Below are 16,100 nucleotides of genomic sequence, written 5' to 3'. Positions count from 1 at the left end.
TTCATTTGCTTCGAGAAATAAATAAATAAATCAGTAGTGAAAGTCAAACGTAGTAGAAGGTAGGAGTTCAAATTGTACCGTTGAATCATTAATTATGAAGTTAAAGTGTTCACTAATTAGTTGACTTCTTCTAAAAATCATTGATCTTCCCTTATTATGTCCTTACCCAAATCACAATCAATATGCATCCCAAACCCCGTTCTCAGCGACCCATTGGCTTCAAACAGGAGGATATTACTACAGCCAATAGCGTGAGATTGAACTTCAAAGTCCTCCTTGGAATGGGATGGAGTCCCCTAGTGAATACAACAAGCTCAGTGCTGTCATGTTGTGGAACCCAAAGCTGTTTATCTGGAGCAAAACACAACGTTGACCCATTGAGCCTCACATTGACAACAATGCCCACGGGGTTGAGCAGGAAAAGAGACCAATCGACCAACCGAGCCCCCCCTACCAAAACAAAAGATCAGCATTCATGTTGGTTTGGAGGAAGCGGAAACACTCAAGATGCACATGGGAATAAAGTAATACCTTGTATTGGATGATATTCATGCCGTTGTTGCAATATTTAGTATATACTACCGACCCTGGGGGATAAATCCCTGACGTAGGTTTTTGGTAGATTCTTTGACTCCGGAGGTTATTTTAATGTTACATCTCAGCCCCAACTGATGTACCGTTTGACATGCTAAGTGCTCGTAGGGCTCGTTGCCACGGTAATAAGAACTAATCCTACCCAAAGTAAAGTCCTCCGTTGTACCTTGAAGCAACACATACTGGAACCCCCCCCCCCCCCCCAGCAGAGCCCAGTAGCCCACTGGTGCCACTGGTCCCCCCCCCCCCCCCCCCCAGCCTTAAGGAGCGGTGCAGCCGGGTCAGAAGCGGTGTCTGCGTGAGGGGGAGGTGGCCTGGCCCGGGTCCACCGGGTCCTCCAGGGGCAGGACCAGCCGGGTGCCCCGGATGACCAGCTCGTGTTCCCCCAGGGCCAGCTCCCGGTCCGGGTCCTCGGGGCCCCCGGGGACCCCCCGGGCGCTGCTGTTGCTGCTGTTGTTGTCGGCGCCGTGGGCCCCGAAGGCGTCCGTCCTGACGGTGACGTCGGCGTACATGGATCCCGCGTTGGCGTCGTTCAGGATGAGGTCGATGTCGTCGTCGTGGAGACGACCCTCGTTCTGAAAATAGAGAGTGTGAGAGAATGATGACAGTGAGAAAGTAATGAGTATGTGTTTCTTCTGAGTGATAAATATAACTATTGACAGCTCAAACTAACTTGCAAGCTTCAAGTTCGCACATATCAATAAACTAGCCAGGCAGGGCTGATCTTCCATCTCAGAGCAAACGGGAATGGGTTTGTTCCCACAAGTCTGGGCAAAGTCTGAATATCTTTGCGCTGATCCAATCATAGTCACAGATTGATTGACGGAGACTCATTTAGGAAATGGGTGAATTAATAATAGGGCTTATCAATGAGGTCATTCCAGGTCTATGAACACAGAGAACGCTCCCCGTTCAACAAGGAAGAACGCCACCTACATGTGTGTGCGTGTGCGTGCGTGCGTGCGTGTGCGTGCGTGCGAGCGTCCCCCACCTCGTAGGCCTGGGGGCTGGTGAGGCAGCGGGCCAGCGGGCCGCAGCAGGCGGGCATGGTGGCGGTCAGCGGGGGTCCGCTGTGGGTCAGCAGGGGCTTCACGTAGCTGGACGACTTGAATCAAGGGCTTAACAACTCAGAGGCTCCCCGTGCTCGGAGGCCGACATCCAGCAGCCTACCGCCTGCTGAGCAAAGGGAGCGGAGCTAGTCTCTCTGCGCTTGTAAATATTAGCAGAAGGGAGTGCCTCGCCGAGAGGTCGTTCCCTTTCTGCTGCCAGACTTAGGAGTCTTTGTTTCACCGTGACCCAGATAAGATCTCTCTAGGGCCAGTCCAGCCAGAGCGCCTGGTGTACTGCGCTCACCTGGTGGAAGGACCAACACGTAACACACAGCAGCATGATGTGTGTTTCTACACAACACAAACAAGCTATTTACCTGTTCCAAGCACAGCGGCTGAGATCAGGGCCGTGTGTATGTGATTGATATACTGATTTGGGTTATTCTAAACGTCAATATTAAAAATTGATATCCTGAGACCAGAATACAAGTTACCGAGTTGTTGTTGGTAAACGAGCTAGTTCGATATTGCAGTTCAATTAGAGGAACTTGGCTCTGCATTCCCTAAGAGAACCACTTGAACCGTGCCTTTCTGACTGCTATAGATTCTAGTGCCCCCTAGTGTTCACAGATAAACAGCTCTGTCCCACACACACACACACACACACACACACACACACACACACACACACACACACACACACACACACACACACACACACACACACACACACACACACACACACACACACACACACACACACACACACACACACACACACACACACACACACCTCGATGGCAGAACAGTACTTAGGATACTTGTGGTCAAAGTTGTACCACATTCGGAAGGGCCAGGCGCTCTCGTGCTTCGTGCTTCTGCGCTGAGAGCCATCGGCCAGCACCACCTGTTGGTATGACGACAATACATTAGAACACACACACCTGGTGGTATGAGGACAGTTCATTATAACACACACAAATCTAGTGGTATAAGGACAATACATTATTACACACACACATCTGGTGATATGAGGGCAATACATTATAACACACATCTGATAGTATGAGGACAATACACACATCTGCTGATACGCTTACGATACACGCACATCTGGTGATATGAGGACAATACATTATAACACACACATCTGGTGATGATGACTATAACACACACACATCATTAGAAATAAATGCACACAGAAGGATTCACAAATGTATTTCAGGATTTATATTTAAAACTCTTTGACTTTTACATTTAAAACACGTTTAAAACCCAGATCCATCCCTGTGTGTCCAGAAGGCGTTTGCTGGGTTAAAATGTGATTTCCATTAGACGCGTCCAGTGATTTGTTACAAAGCCTGTTCATGGGAATAAGCCTAATTACTTTCCTTAAGACCTCACTTTTTTTTGTTTTCAGAAGAATCACTCCTTAACGCCTGCCAGTAACAAAACACAAGACTGAAGTTTGTCTGCTGTAATATAAAATCCCAGCGGCGAGAATACTGCTTGTAGACAAATCTCGCTGTGGTTTTACTGCGACTATTCAGAAAACATTGGACATCTTTGGAAAGTAATTAAAAGTGTATTCCCACACATGAACAGGAGCTAAGCTACTGTAGCTCTGGGTCTCAATGGAAGTGGCTAACGGGAACAGAGTTCACCCGGTGAACTCTCCTTCTGGACGCACAATGAAGGAATTAGCAACCCGTCTGAATCTGGGGAACACGCTGAGGCCAGTTTGCAGGTAACTTGTGGCTAGCTAGTGCCACATTGCACCCCACATATTCAACCATCCCAGACGCAAGTAGACGTGTGGTACATTATTCACACATTAGAGACAACAAAAGTGGTCCATAGTTACGTACAGCGCTGTCCTGGTCCGAGTCCACACCCACCCTGAGGAGAGCAATGCAAAGCAGTTGTTAAACCACCTGCTCATCAGATGACTGTATTCTGAAAGAGGCCATAACGGAAACCACACATCCAACACCTCCAAACCGGCATCCATCCCAGGGTCATGGACAGATCGTCAGTGGGCCAGTTCAGCCCTTTGAGGCGAATGGTCTACCCTTTATACCCTTGGTTTGTAGATAACCCACTATTTCCTGGAAGCTGAACCTGAGGTAATAACTGCTGAAGCTCACATCCATACACGGTGCACAGATGCTTCAAAACAAGTCCTCAAAAACCTCAAAATCATTTTAGTTTTGCTATTTCCCCTCATACAAGATCCCACCACATCTCTGTCAAGAGTCACACCACTGTTAGCCCTAAAATGCACTGCCCACCCCTAGACCTGCACTTCTTATTCTGACCTCTAGAGGTCTCCCTTGGCCTCGGTCAGCCCTGTAGACTGCTGAAGACCAGCCCTACAGACCTGATGAGGTCACCTGGCTATGGTAGTTAGGACCAAATACAGGAAGTGGAGAGTCTTATCTCCTTTAACTCTGGCCACATGGGTTGGTTGACATTGTTGCGGGGAAGGCATCGTCAGACACATAGAGTAGTTGACACTGAAATTTTGACGATTGGTTCTGTCTCTGGTATTTGGCTTGTTTAGAATCGCCCCTGCCTGCTTCAGAACGGCTGGCTACGGGCCTTCACAAACCGGTCCTTAAAACAACCCTAAACATTAGTTTTCAGAAATGTGCAACTGTGGTTAGTGGTGAAAAAAAGTGGTTAGTGGTGTTTGTTGATGTTCCAAATCAAGTATCATAGCGAAATACAGTTTCTGTCCTGTTTTATTTGGCATTTTGCATTGGTTTCTGTTGGAATACAGAAAGGGGGGCTGTTTACGTTTGGTTGTAGTCTTTTCACTCTGTTCTCTGTCTCAACAGTAGGGCTAGAACCGAGCCAAAAGACTACCACCAAACGAACAGCCCCCCTTTCCGTCTTCCAACAGAAATCAATGGTATCAATCAATGGGCCTTGGTAGAAGAATTTGGGTTGTCGGCAAAGCTGTGTATTTCCTGTGCGGCTTATTTTCAAGGTCGGCTTATATTCCACTTTATAAACTAATTCTTCATCATCGTCCACTGCGGTGGTTGATCTCGGGTGACAGTATACATTGATGATCTGTATTAGCCAACGGAAACGCAAGGAGAGACCGGGTAATTAACTGACTTGCAGTCAGGACTAAAAAAAGTCAGGACAAAGAAAATAGGGCTAAAGAAGGGTTCACCACAAACTAAGATATTAAGGCTTCGCCATTCCTGAATCAATCAAGAGGTGGAAGAAAAGTACCTCAAAGAACTAACAGAGCTGGAAAAACTGAGCTTAAAAGGCCCCGAACCACTGAGAACAACACCAACCCACGAAAACAAGGGAGCATACGAAGGAAGCCAAGCTCCTGGAAAAAGGGAAAATGAGGAACAACTGGGGGTATACTATACTGCTGACCCCAGGAGGAACAACCCTGGAATACAGAACATAGGATCCTTTAACCCATGTAAATACTTTGACACTCCAACCACAATCGACACTCTGAACAGAAGTTTATCCCTCAGGAAAAGTACTCCAGTTCTACTAGGTCCATTCTAGAATTAGCTAGAATTATCCCAACAAGCTAGCCTCTCAGGAGCTAATAAGCAAGCCCTTCTGGGCAGTAGGGCCCTAAATAGCCAATGGGTAACTTCAGAGTCGATGTTCTTTGACCTCAACCACAAATTTGTACATAATGGTTAAAGAAATATAAACCCCAAAGCCAAATCCCAACCCGACCTTACCCCCCAAACGAGGCAAGTCTTCAGATGGGATGAGGGGGGGGGGGGGTAGGGGGGGCATGGGACCAGGCTTAGTGGGCCTCAGTAATATACAAGCATGGACAACTACTTGGTCCAAAACAGGAGATGTAAAAGGCTTTGTACGAGCTGTAAAAGCAGCTCCTGTAATGGAATCAAAAATAACCCAAGGGCCTGGGCCACTCAGTGGCCTGGCGTGATAACATCAGCCTGTTCAACAGCCAGAACCACATCCCGGGGGGACTCACCCTGAACCGTTTCAGGTAGGAGATAAGGTTTGGGCCTCCGTGGAGGAGGAAAATACTCAAAGAGGAAATGGTGAGGAAGTACTAGAAGCACTAAGAGTGGGATCAGAGCGATTCACGCGTCCCAGATACGCAGGGAAGATGGCCGTGCCTGAGGGGGTCCCGTACACCTACCTACTGTATGTCCTTTATGCCTTAAGTATTAAGATAAGTGAACTAGTCACTGTATAGTGAGATAAGTGAACTAGTCACTGTTGGGTTCTTGATAAGAGTCCTCTTCTAAGATGGGGCCTAGCCGGCCTATTCATCTTAGGAGTAGAACACCTAGGTTTTATAAGAAGGCCTCACAATATTTATTTGTGCTTGATATTCTCTCCTGCGGAAAGGAGAGCAGGTGAAAAAAATGTCAGTTTGCAAAACCTCAGTGCAGACCCCGGGCAGACTCAGAGCTTACTCTACACACGCACACACACACGCACACACACACACACTTACGGTATGCTCATGAAGGACAGCATGGGGGTGGTCCCGCCGCCACAGATCCACACGGTGAAGAAGACGATGAGCAGCGTGGTGGAGAACATCATCTGGCGGGCGTAGGTCGCCGTGTCCCGGATGGAGAGGGCAAAGGTCATGGCCCCGCGCAGACCTGGGAGTAGGGAGAGCATGGGAGGAACAGACGCCGCGTCGCGTTACATCCACGCAGACGGAGAGGAAAGCACAGCGATGGCTCCTGCTCATCATGGGCCAGTACTGTAGTACTGCCTATATACAGTCTATGTAAATCAGTTTAACTGTTGTACAGTACTCAGCACAGCACTCTAGTACTGCAACACGAGTCTTTGGTTCATGTAGTGGGCCATATGTATACCATGAGGTTGGAAGAACCTTAGGAAGAGTGAATAGGCATGCTCGTCAATCTTAGTCACTGCGATGTGTGGTCAGTTTAAAGACCTCAGGAGTTGCCTAACTTCTGTGTCCCTCCAGCCTCTGCCTGAGCCCTAATACGCATGTACATCACCCCTCAGTCTCATCAAATCTTACTTCAAACTGGTCATATTTTAGTAAACAGAGAGCGGCTACCATAGTCATTATAGTACCAACCCCACAGATACTGACAATACATCCACATGGTATTGTTGACCAGGATGCCAGCATTGTATTGGGCGATTTCTGGGAAAAGTTTAACTATTTTAACTACTACTATATAACCACTGAGCACCAGGAACACACTACAGCGATAGAGGCCCGATGTGGGGCTTTGAGGCAGACCCTAATCACCTGAGAGTGCTCCAGTGTAGGCCTGGGCGATATTGCTGAGAGACATATCACAATATAACTTTATAACTTTTTTACTAACTATTGATAATTGTAATGACCTAAAAAGACTAGGAATTACCATGATGGATTTAAACACTTGTTTTACACTTAATATGACCTTCCACTGTTCTTCATTGATAAATACTCAATGTCGATACAACAATGAAAAACACTCAAATATTGTAAATAAGTATGGAACCGTGTTTGTTTAACAAACCCAGCTGCTAGATTCGGTGGTCCAGTCTCTTATCGATATATATTGAACGTGTTTTATATTGATATTGATCAAAAGTCTATCACAATACGATAATTCATTGTTTTATTGCCCAGGCTTACTCCAGTGGGTCTGTAACACAGACGCAGATGATCAGAGATGTTTCTAGACTGTAGTTACCAGACAGACATCAAGGCTCATCATTAAGTAGCGGCATGTTCACAGTACCTGCGAACATCATGACGTGCTGGAAGTTGGAGCGGATCTTGTGCTTGCGACCCAGGTTGATGAGGAAGGACAGAGGGTAGATGTTCGCTGCCCTGCCCAGGAACACAGCCACCTACACGATGGTCGAGTGAAGTCAAGGGGCACAGCCACATGACACACTCTGAACCAAGCAAGATTCCCTGCACTGTCTAGAGATGTTCACCCCATCTCTGAACCTAAAAGATGTTTGTTCATAAGTCATTAATCATCTACAAACTATATTAATGTTTTGTTAATGATCAGTTCAGATTAAACTAAGGGCTTCTAAATGACCATGACTGGACCTTGTTATAAAGAGTTCTAGCATTTTGACACGCTTGTGTGTGTGTGTGTGTGTGTGTGTGTGTGTGTGTGTGTGTGTGTGTGTGTGTGTGTGTGTGTGTGTGTGTGTGTGTGTGTGTGTGTGTGTGTGTAAAAGATACGAATGCTCCGATGATGAAGAGGGGGTTGAAGACGTGGGACTGGAAGGAGAAAAGCGTCAGGCCCATGTAGGAGAAGATGAAGTTCTCCGCCAAGAAGTTCAGTAACTCAAAGAGCTGGGAGAAGAAAACAGAGGAATATGATTAACGCCAAAAAAATGTCAAATGGTAGAGATACAACCGGAGTTCAAGAATAGTCTGATAAAAGTAATGGTATTCTGGAGGCACGTGGAGCTTTGACATTTATATTTCTTACTTTTACTTTTTTTAGTTTTTGAGAAATTTAATTCAATTAACAATTTCAAACGGGTGTTAATGAATCACCGCTGTTACTGAAGCAAACATGGATCCAACATTGACCATGTCAGCAGCATGCGCATCCACATGTGTGTGTAGCTATGTGTGTGTGTTACCTGCTTGGTTCTCTCCTGGGACTCAGGTGAGAGGTTATTGTAGGTGTAATGAGCCTGAGTTATTCCACAGAACAGAACGGCCACCACACCTGAGGGAGAAGATAAGGGTCATGAAAGACTGTGTGTGTGTGTGTGTGTGTGTGTGTGTGTGTGTGTGTGTGTGTGTGTGTGTGTGTGTGTGTGTGTGTGTGTGTGCGAGAGAGAGAGAACAGGTACCTGTGAACCCACAGGCTTCAGCCAATAGGAAGGTACTCCAGGACATGAGAAAAAATAGAGCTGTCTCTAACAGAGGGAAGTCCCTCAGTTTGGTGAATTTGGTCACGTGACAGGAAGTCAAGGCAGCAGTACAGGAAGTGTAGAGATAATTTATCAATCTGTATCCCCTTGCTACCCACTTGAAACAGATACAAAATAATAAGTGATAAGACCAAACTGAACGCTTAAGGATAGTCACTGATAAAAAATGATATTTCACCTCACTGACTAATACAATATACAATCATTAAAGGGCCTTTTTTCCCCCACCAACTGTCCTGCTGGTGGCCATTGAACCAAGGCCTTTCATGGTCTGTACCTCTGCAACATCACTAGTGACTGTCCAAGCGACTCCTCCCAGCTGGCTGGACCCTCACAGATTGTGACATCACTAGTGAGTGTCCAATCAACTCCTCCGTGAGGACTGGACACTCACAGATTGTGACATCACCAGTGACTGTCCAATCAACTCTTTCCCACTCACAGATTGTGACATCACTAGTGAGAGTCCAATCAACTCCTGCCATTGGATCGCTCCCTTCCAGATTGGGACAGATTGGTTGATTTGAAACCAAATCCCACCCCACTACAGACCAATGAGGGGCGGTGGAGGAAGGTACAATTGGTACGGGCCGTGTAATAACAGCAGCGTTTCATGAAGAAGGATATGAAGGCGGTCATGACGCCAGTGGCCACCCCCAGCAGGAAGGAGCCGCTGAACACGGCCAGGAACACGCCGAAGGACTTCAGCATGGCCAGCGCCTCGAAGCTGTGGCTGTTGTCCCCGGCGGGCTGGTAGGACACGATGGAGCTGCAGGCAGGAAGGTGGAGGAGAGGGAGGAGAGACACAAACGGAACAGAGAAAGCGAACAAAAACGTGTACAAACAAACACACAGACAGACAGACACACACACACGGAAAAGGCAGTGAGAAAAGTGTGGAGGAGGAGGGCTGGCAATCTGAATGGAAACCGCTACAAACAAGAAAAACAAGAAAAGGGAGGTTTTTTTGTGTCCTTCAGAACAAATGAACAACAACAACTACCAAACCTCCATCCCCGGGTGAGGTGCATGCAGCCTGACCCAGAAGAGGGGGCAGCAGGGGGGTATGTGGAGTCTGGAGTTGTCTTTCCTTTTGCATGACGATGGGACAAGAGGGGGAGAGGGGAGCATGCCAGTGGACGAGGCTGTGTTCACGCCTCCATGCCGCTGGCTCTCTGGAGGGAATGTGTATGCTGAATGCTTCACATCACAACGTCCTTTTGTGGAAACAGACCAAAGTCTGAGAACGCCTATCTGTGCAAATGTCTCACACAAACAAAATCTTTTGGCAAAGATTACAAAGCGCCTTTCTGGATCCCCCCCATCCCACATACACACACACACACACACACACACACACACACACACACTAACACAAACGTGCACACTAACAAAGACCAGCAGTCACTATTCTACTGCTTTTCCTGAGATTAGTATATATATATTAAACTGCATGTGGTTTGAACACACCTCATGTGTTTCTAACATACAGCAGTTTGTTTTCCTCCAGCGAGCAGCGGGGCAGGCGTGAACACGTAGCCTTGGGATCTCACACAGAGGGCGGGGCGAGGGTTTGAACACTGGGCAACAGAAGCACTAGATTAGCTACCAGGAGGACCAACCCAACCAACTGCTTCTAATGGAGTTGGCTCAATAAGGACACAACCTGAACACGGATCTGAACATGAAGCCGGGATACTGCAGGCTGTTGACCAGTCACCATGCTCCTTTCAATTATTACTAAATGATTCAAGCCTCAAGCTCAAATACAAGTTATTTTATGAACTAATATCCAAATTGTTTGTCGTTCGATATGGCTATTCAGTTTTCTGCTGACCGAATTTTAATATTTCAAATGAATGTCTCGGTGACATTAGAAAGATGTCATTCAGTTCTGTTTGTTTGGTACCTCGTTGAGCTCCTGCAAGCCGTTCCTGTTTTACATGAGACTGCAGGGAGGGGAAGAAGTAGCATCAAAAGCATTTGAAAACCAAATATTCAAATATCTGAATATTTTGGGCTGTGCCCAGACCTAAAACGTCCCATCGTCATCCACAGCCCGGCGGGACGCAGATGCGAGGGCTTCAGGGGCAGAGCTGATCGCCAGCAGAGGAGGAAGCGGGGGGGCTACATGCTCCAATCAAACCGAAGCCTGCATGCTAAAGTCAAACATGGGCTCCGGTCCAAGAGATCACTCTACAGCTGCATTCTAACATCACAGTAAAACAAATCAAAAGGGGACTACGGCTACTAATGGGGTTGGAAACCAAAGCACTGCAACCCTCAGCCTAAGTGGATCCCGCTGCACCCTGCCCCCCCACCCGACCGACCCAGGCACGGTTGTCTGGTTCCCTCCCAGCCAGGCGTCCTCCGTCTGGGGCCAGGCCGTGGCGTTGGCCCCCTGGAAGGGGGAGGGCCGCAGGGCGGCGGCGCGCGTGGCGCCGTGCCGGGCCTGCTTGTCGAAACGCAGGAGAACGCTGCATGCACACATACGTACGTACATACGTACGGTCGTTGATGACACACAAGACACGATGGTTGTAGCATGGCAGGAAGTGAAATGAAACCACACCGGGGTTAGTGCGGTGAACCTCGTTCCTGTTCAGCCAACGTGGTCCACAGTGTGTACTAGCTGTGAGCTGAGTGGTGAGACGGTAGCACAGGATAACGTTGCAGAAGGGGGTTTTAAGCTTCTGTAAATGTCTAACGATGCCCATTAAGGCTGTCATTACTCGTCCTTACATAATCCTACACTCATCAGTCCGGTTGTTTGACCTCTGGACTTTCAGCCCTGAACACACACAGCTTCAGTCTATTATTGTGATTGTAAAAAGCAACAACACACAACCGGTGTAGAAGGGCAGTAATTGATTCAGAGAATTGAAAAAGCTGGAAACAAGCTCCACTGGTGCATGGGTGGTGCTGGCAGTTTTGGTGCAGCCTGAACAGAGAAGCAACGGGGGCATGTATTTTAGCGACTATATTCTCTCCACCTTAACAGTGTGGATTATTGCTTACACAAATATAATATAGCTAAATATTGAACCAAACAACCTCAAGCCTGTCTGGGGTCCACACAAAAGTGGGGGTAGGTGTGCAAATGAGCCTAGCAGTGTTATAAAGTGAAATTCCCTTTAAATTCCTATTTTAGTGGTGGAAGCGAGAATTTTCAGTTTCAGATACCGAGATTAGACAACTCTCAGTTCAGTTACCATGGCAACTCATGCTGTGAGCCTAACCTGGAGAAAACCTGGTCCATAGCAGGTTAGCTCTGAGTTACCCCGTTCACTGATGGGGACTTATTTTATGGTCTCATTGCAAAAGACAACTTTATAAGGTCATATCCAAATCTATTGTATCCAAAAGCCAATCAAGCCTATCCCAACCAGCTACTTGAAATGGGCCCCAGGAAAGGGGAACACTTTTTATAGTCACAATATAATTATCATCCACAATCCATGTGGAACCGTGCATAATATACCTGATGTTATTGACTTAATAATAATAGTAATATTACGATGTATATGTATATATATATATATATATGATGATGTGATGTGAGTGTTGGGGGAGAGAAAGTCCCTTGTGGTTTGTGTCCGCTGCTAAGCTTACGAGGAGAGGACGATGGCCACAGCATCATTGAGGACACTCTCTCCAAACAGTAGAGCGTACAAGTCCACGTCCACCTTCAGCTCGTTGAAGATAGCCAGCACCGTCACTGCAAGGGGAAGAGGGGCCAGACACAGAGCAGCATCAGGAAATCACACTGAGGCTGCATCAGGAAATCACACTGAGGCTGCATCAGGAAATCACACTGAGGCTGCATCAGGAAATCACACTGAGGCTGCATTATGAAATCACACTGAGGCTGCTTTATGGAATCACACTTAAGCTTTGAACACATGATAAGCTTTCAGCCACAGCTTTGACAATGTTCTCCAATGGTGTTGAGTGTTGAAGACCAACCAACGCAGGCTCCACCTTGATCGTAGCAGACTTTTCGCCCGGATGTTCCGCTGTGCTCAAAGTTAAAACCATTTCACCTTTGACACCATTTTATGGTGACCCTTGAGGTGCATCCAATCAGATTACAGCTTTGATGGATGTTCTAAAACCAATTCTTAATTTCTCTGAACCCCCGTCCTCTAGCTGGCTTTCCTCCTCCTAATAGCCAGCCTCATCGTGTGTTGACCACCTAAGGTTGTATCAAGAAGAATCACACTAAGACTGCATTCTAAAATCACACTATGAATGCATTCTAAAATCACACTATGACTGCATTCTCACATCGCTTTGATGCTGCATTAAGAAATCCTGCATTCTTAAATCAAACTGCTGTCTTATGAACGTTGCTTGTTGTTTTCAGCAGAAGCATGGCAAGTCCCCTGACCTGACGTCTTATGAGGATGTGAAGAACCCCTAATGCCCACAGGGAAGGACACGGGGAGAGCATGCATAATCAACCGTTTGTCCCTCTGACTGCACGTCTGTCTGTCCCTCTGTGTGTCTGGACACCTACCTGGGTCGGTCGCTGAGACGATGGCCCCAAAAAGAAGACAGTCAGTGAAGAAGAAATCTCCCCCTAACTGACCCACAACCTTCATGAAGGTCACAACACCATACATGGTCAACCTACAAGGCAATGGTCGACAGATGCATTAGCCACACGGGACATATTGATTCGACACACACACACACAAACGCACACACACACGCACGCACAAAACCTACCCAATAACTAGGCAGGATATGACGGTTCCCACGAAGGCGTAGGTAAGGATGGAGCCGATGTTCCTGAAGAAGTGTCTCTGTGAGCAAGACCAGAGAAATAGATTGGAGCAATTATATATTACTGCTAATTCATAAACAAACTCTACAGCATAATGCTAATAAATATATATAAATAAATAAATAAATAATAATGCAAATAATAAAAATATTCTATTGTGTTCTGTATATAAATTGGATATACCTAATACAAAGGTATCATTAAATTTGTTTGGTTTGTTAGGTAATATCATCATAATCATATGTATCAATCACATAGATTGACAATTACACTTTTCGGTTCATTTCGGTTCGGTTCCATGTTGACGAGCTATTACCACCCAATTAATAACCTCAAAATCCCTTCTTGACATCACAATTTGTGAGTCTTTAACCAGCTGGAAGGAGTTGATTGGTGGACTGTATAAACTGTAAGTTGTATTTATCTATCCATGTTACGGCCCCAAGATGTATTTGCACTTTTTCTTTGTAAGATTTATAATTCTGTTTTGGTGGAGAGTAAAAGCTATCTTATCAGTGTAACCGGTACCTATCAGTGTGAACTGACAGTTACTGGTTCCAGCGTGGATTGATGGACCTTCAGTGACAGGGCTAGAACTGAATCTCGTATGTTGCGTCCTGCTACCCCTAGAGTGGGATGAAAGATCCTAACATACATCTGAGTGGGTGGATTTTGCATGGCTTATAATGCCTTATCAAGCTCAGACCTGGGGCTGAAATAGGGGCCCTTCATATTACTTTATTATTCATCATTGATGGAAACTGGAGAAGAATTGCCTGTAGTGTATTGGTCCAGCTTACCCTTTTCAAACTGTAACCAGCATGGAAGATGATTGGAGGTAGCAAAATGTTAAAAAACACTTCTGGGTCAAAGGTCACCTAAAGAAACAAAGTAAATGTTAGATAAAAAGTGATCTCAAATGTCAATTTATTTGTAGCATAAATATAGGACTGCCAATGTATTTGTTACACCAATATGTATTATCATCACTCATACATGTCTAATTTTGAGTTTGCAGTAATGGGGCATGTATCCATGGGACATGTATCCATTCTATCTTTCTAATCATTTTACGCCACTGGTTTCTTTGTCCATTTGCTTGCCTTCCTCAACATCTCGTCATCTTGTACTTGATGGCCGTTTCCCCGGCTGACCTCTCCTTTCAGAATATACTCAAAGAATCTCCCGTTGACGTTGACCAGCAGAGTGGCCGTACTGGCGTTGACAGCACAGCTCGGGATCACGTTGTTCATGTTCTGGGGCACATGGACCCCAAACCGAAGGATCACACCCACCAACACACCTAACGTTTGAATGGGAAGGAGGGGAAACAACAAGGTTAGTCGTTTGTCCTCTATCTTTTTTATAAACCAACTTACATCAGCAATGCATGGAGACAGATGATATCTCCATGGAACAGCCACAGTATAGTAGAGTATAGTATGGCCTAGTTGGAGACAGAATAGATAATTGGTCTCATGTGTAAACTACAATACGCTGGTCACCAGTAAGGGTCAGTTTGGTGTCGCTTGTTAATGCAAGCAAAGCATTACTGACTTTTTAAAGGAAAACCTGGAATATGCAAATCCATGAGGATGTCTAATTGCTATGTTTACCTTTCATTAAACAAGTAATAACGTTACTAAGTCATATCGAAATTATAAATTGGTCGGGAGTTACCACAGCCTTACCATAAATCATAGCAAGTCCTGTTTCGTGGATAAACCTAAACCGGCGGTGTTTGAAGAGCCATATGGTGAGAATGGTGAGTGTGAGGAGCATGATGAATATCAGGAGGTTGGCACTGTCCTGTCGGTGGCTCTCCTCAGCCATCCTTTCAGTAGCAGTGTTGTCCATCGCGGTGCCCTGGCCCCCAACTAGCAGGACGGGTAGGAGACAAGGCACGAACAGGGCCGCCTTCGACAGCTTAACGCCGGTAAGGTACTGGAATATGAATTGCATTATGGCTATCGGTTGATGGTTACATTAAGTGGTTATTTAATGACAACATAGATAGAAACCGTACGACTATTGGTAAGATTGCATTGGACCAGTGGACAGAGCTTCTTCCGTAGCACCCATCAAAACATTGGCACTTCCGTTTTTTCAAAATAAAAGAACAAACCTATGGCGTGTTTAATAAATATGTAAATAATTCATGTGCGTGCACTTTTTTTGACAATAAATTAATAGGAAATAATAATTTATTTAATGAAAAACCATTAAGTAATAGGCTCCGTAAGATAAATTCATGTTGAAAATATCATCCATAGGGCTTGTACATGGTGACGTCACATCAGAATGACCGCCTCCATTTTGGAAGCAGAAGAGCGCTGGATGTTAGTTAATTAGTTAGTTATGTTAGTTTAGTACAGATTTTCATTCATTGTTCACAAATCTTTTGTGAAATTATTTGTCATTATGGGGAGAAAACAGCAGGAGCGTTTCTCATGCAAGACGTAGCAAAACTAAGTTTTTATTAGCGTAGGATAAGGTATATTTAAGCAATATCACACGAGAGGGAGTGCTGTTGTACTGTATATCAGCACGGCTGTGATTCGGTCGTAGGCACGAGGCCGCAGGCCGAGTGCCGCAGATAATCACACCGTGCTGATATACAGTACAACAGCACGACCTCGAGTGTGATATTGCTTTTATACAACAGTGCTACGAGCACATTTTATTAGTTAACAGTAATAAGAAACAAGAGATTATGATTTGTTTGTTTAGTAATCATTTATTCGGCTCCG

General features: G+C 45.8%; 1 protein-coding gene across 1 annotated transcript; it reads right to left on the bottom strand.

Annotated features, from left to right (window-relative positions):
- Positions 1 to 857: 857 nt before the first annotated feature.
- Positions 858 to 15,415, bottom strand: LOC311354142 (sodium/hydrogen exchanger 6-like). The gene is made up of 16 exons (XM_084473940.1): positions 15,042 to 15,415; positions 14,454 to 14,653; positions 14,151 to 14,228; positions 13,293 to 13,369; positions 13,081 to 13,193; positions 12,174 to 12,279; positions 9,189 to 9,330; positions 8,481 to 8,586; positions 8,265 to 8,353; positions 7,855 to 7,968; positions 7,394 to 7,505; positions 6,127 to 6,280; positions 3,512 to 3,542; positions 2,465 to 2,550; positions 1,586 to 1,691; positions 858 to 1,169 (listed from the first exon to the last, which is right to left on the bottom strand). The coding sequence occupies exons 1-16, from the start codon at positions 15,310 to 15,312 to the stop codon at positions 876 to 878; spliced, it is 2,079 nt and encodes a 692-aa protein (XP_084330066.1). The 5' UTR covers positions 15,313 to 15,415; the 3' UTR covers positions 858 to 875.
- Positions 15,416 to 16,100: the final 685 nt, after the last annotated feature.

This window comes from Micromesistius poutassou (genome assembly GCF_964030765.1).
Source record: "Micromesistius poutassou genome assembly, chromosome: 10".
Classification (NCBI taxonomy): Eukaryota; Metazoa; Chordata; class Actinopteri; order Gadiformes; family Gadidae; genus Micromesistius; species Micromesistius poutassou.
The sequence above is the reverse complement of the archived record's forward strand: the minus strand, read 5'-3'. Positions and strand labels throughout refer to the sequence as shown.

Coding starts and splice junctions, on each gene's coding strand:
- LOC311354142 (XM_084473940.1), bottom strand. CDS start 15,312: ATGCAATTCATATTCCAGTACCTTACCGGCGTTAAGCTGTCGAAGGCG. Junction 9,331..12,173: donor GTGGCCATCGTCCTCTCCTC/GTAAGCTTAGCA, acceptor TCCTGCCTGCAG/CTCCATCGTGTCCTACCAGC. Junction 6,281..7,393: donor GCACGTCATGATGTTCGCAG/GTACTGTGAACA, acceptor CCCTACTCCCAG/GTCTGCGCGGGGCCATGACC.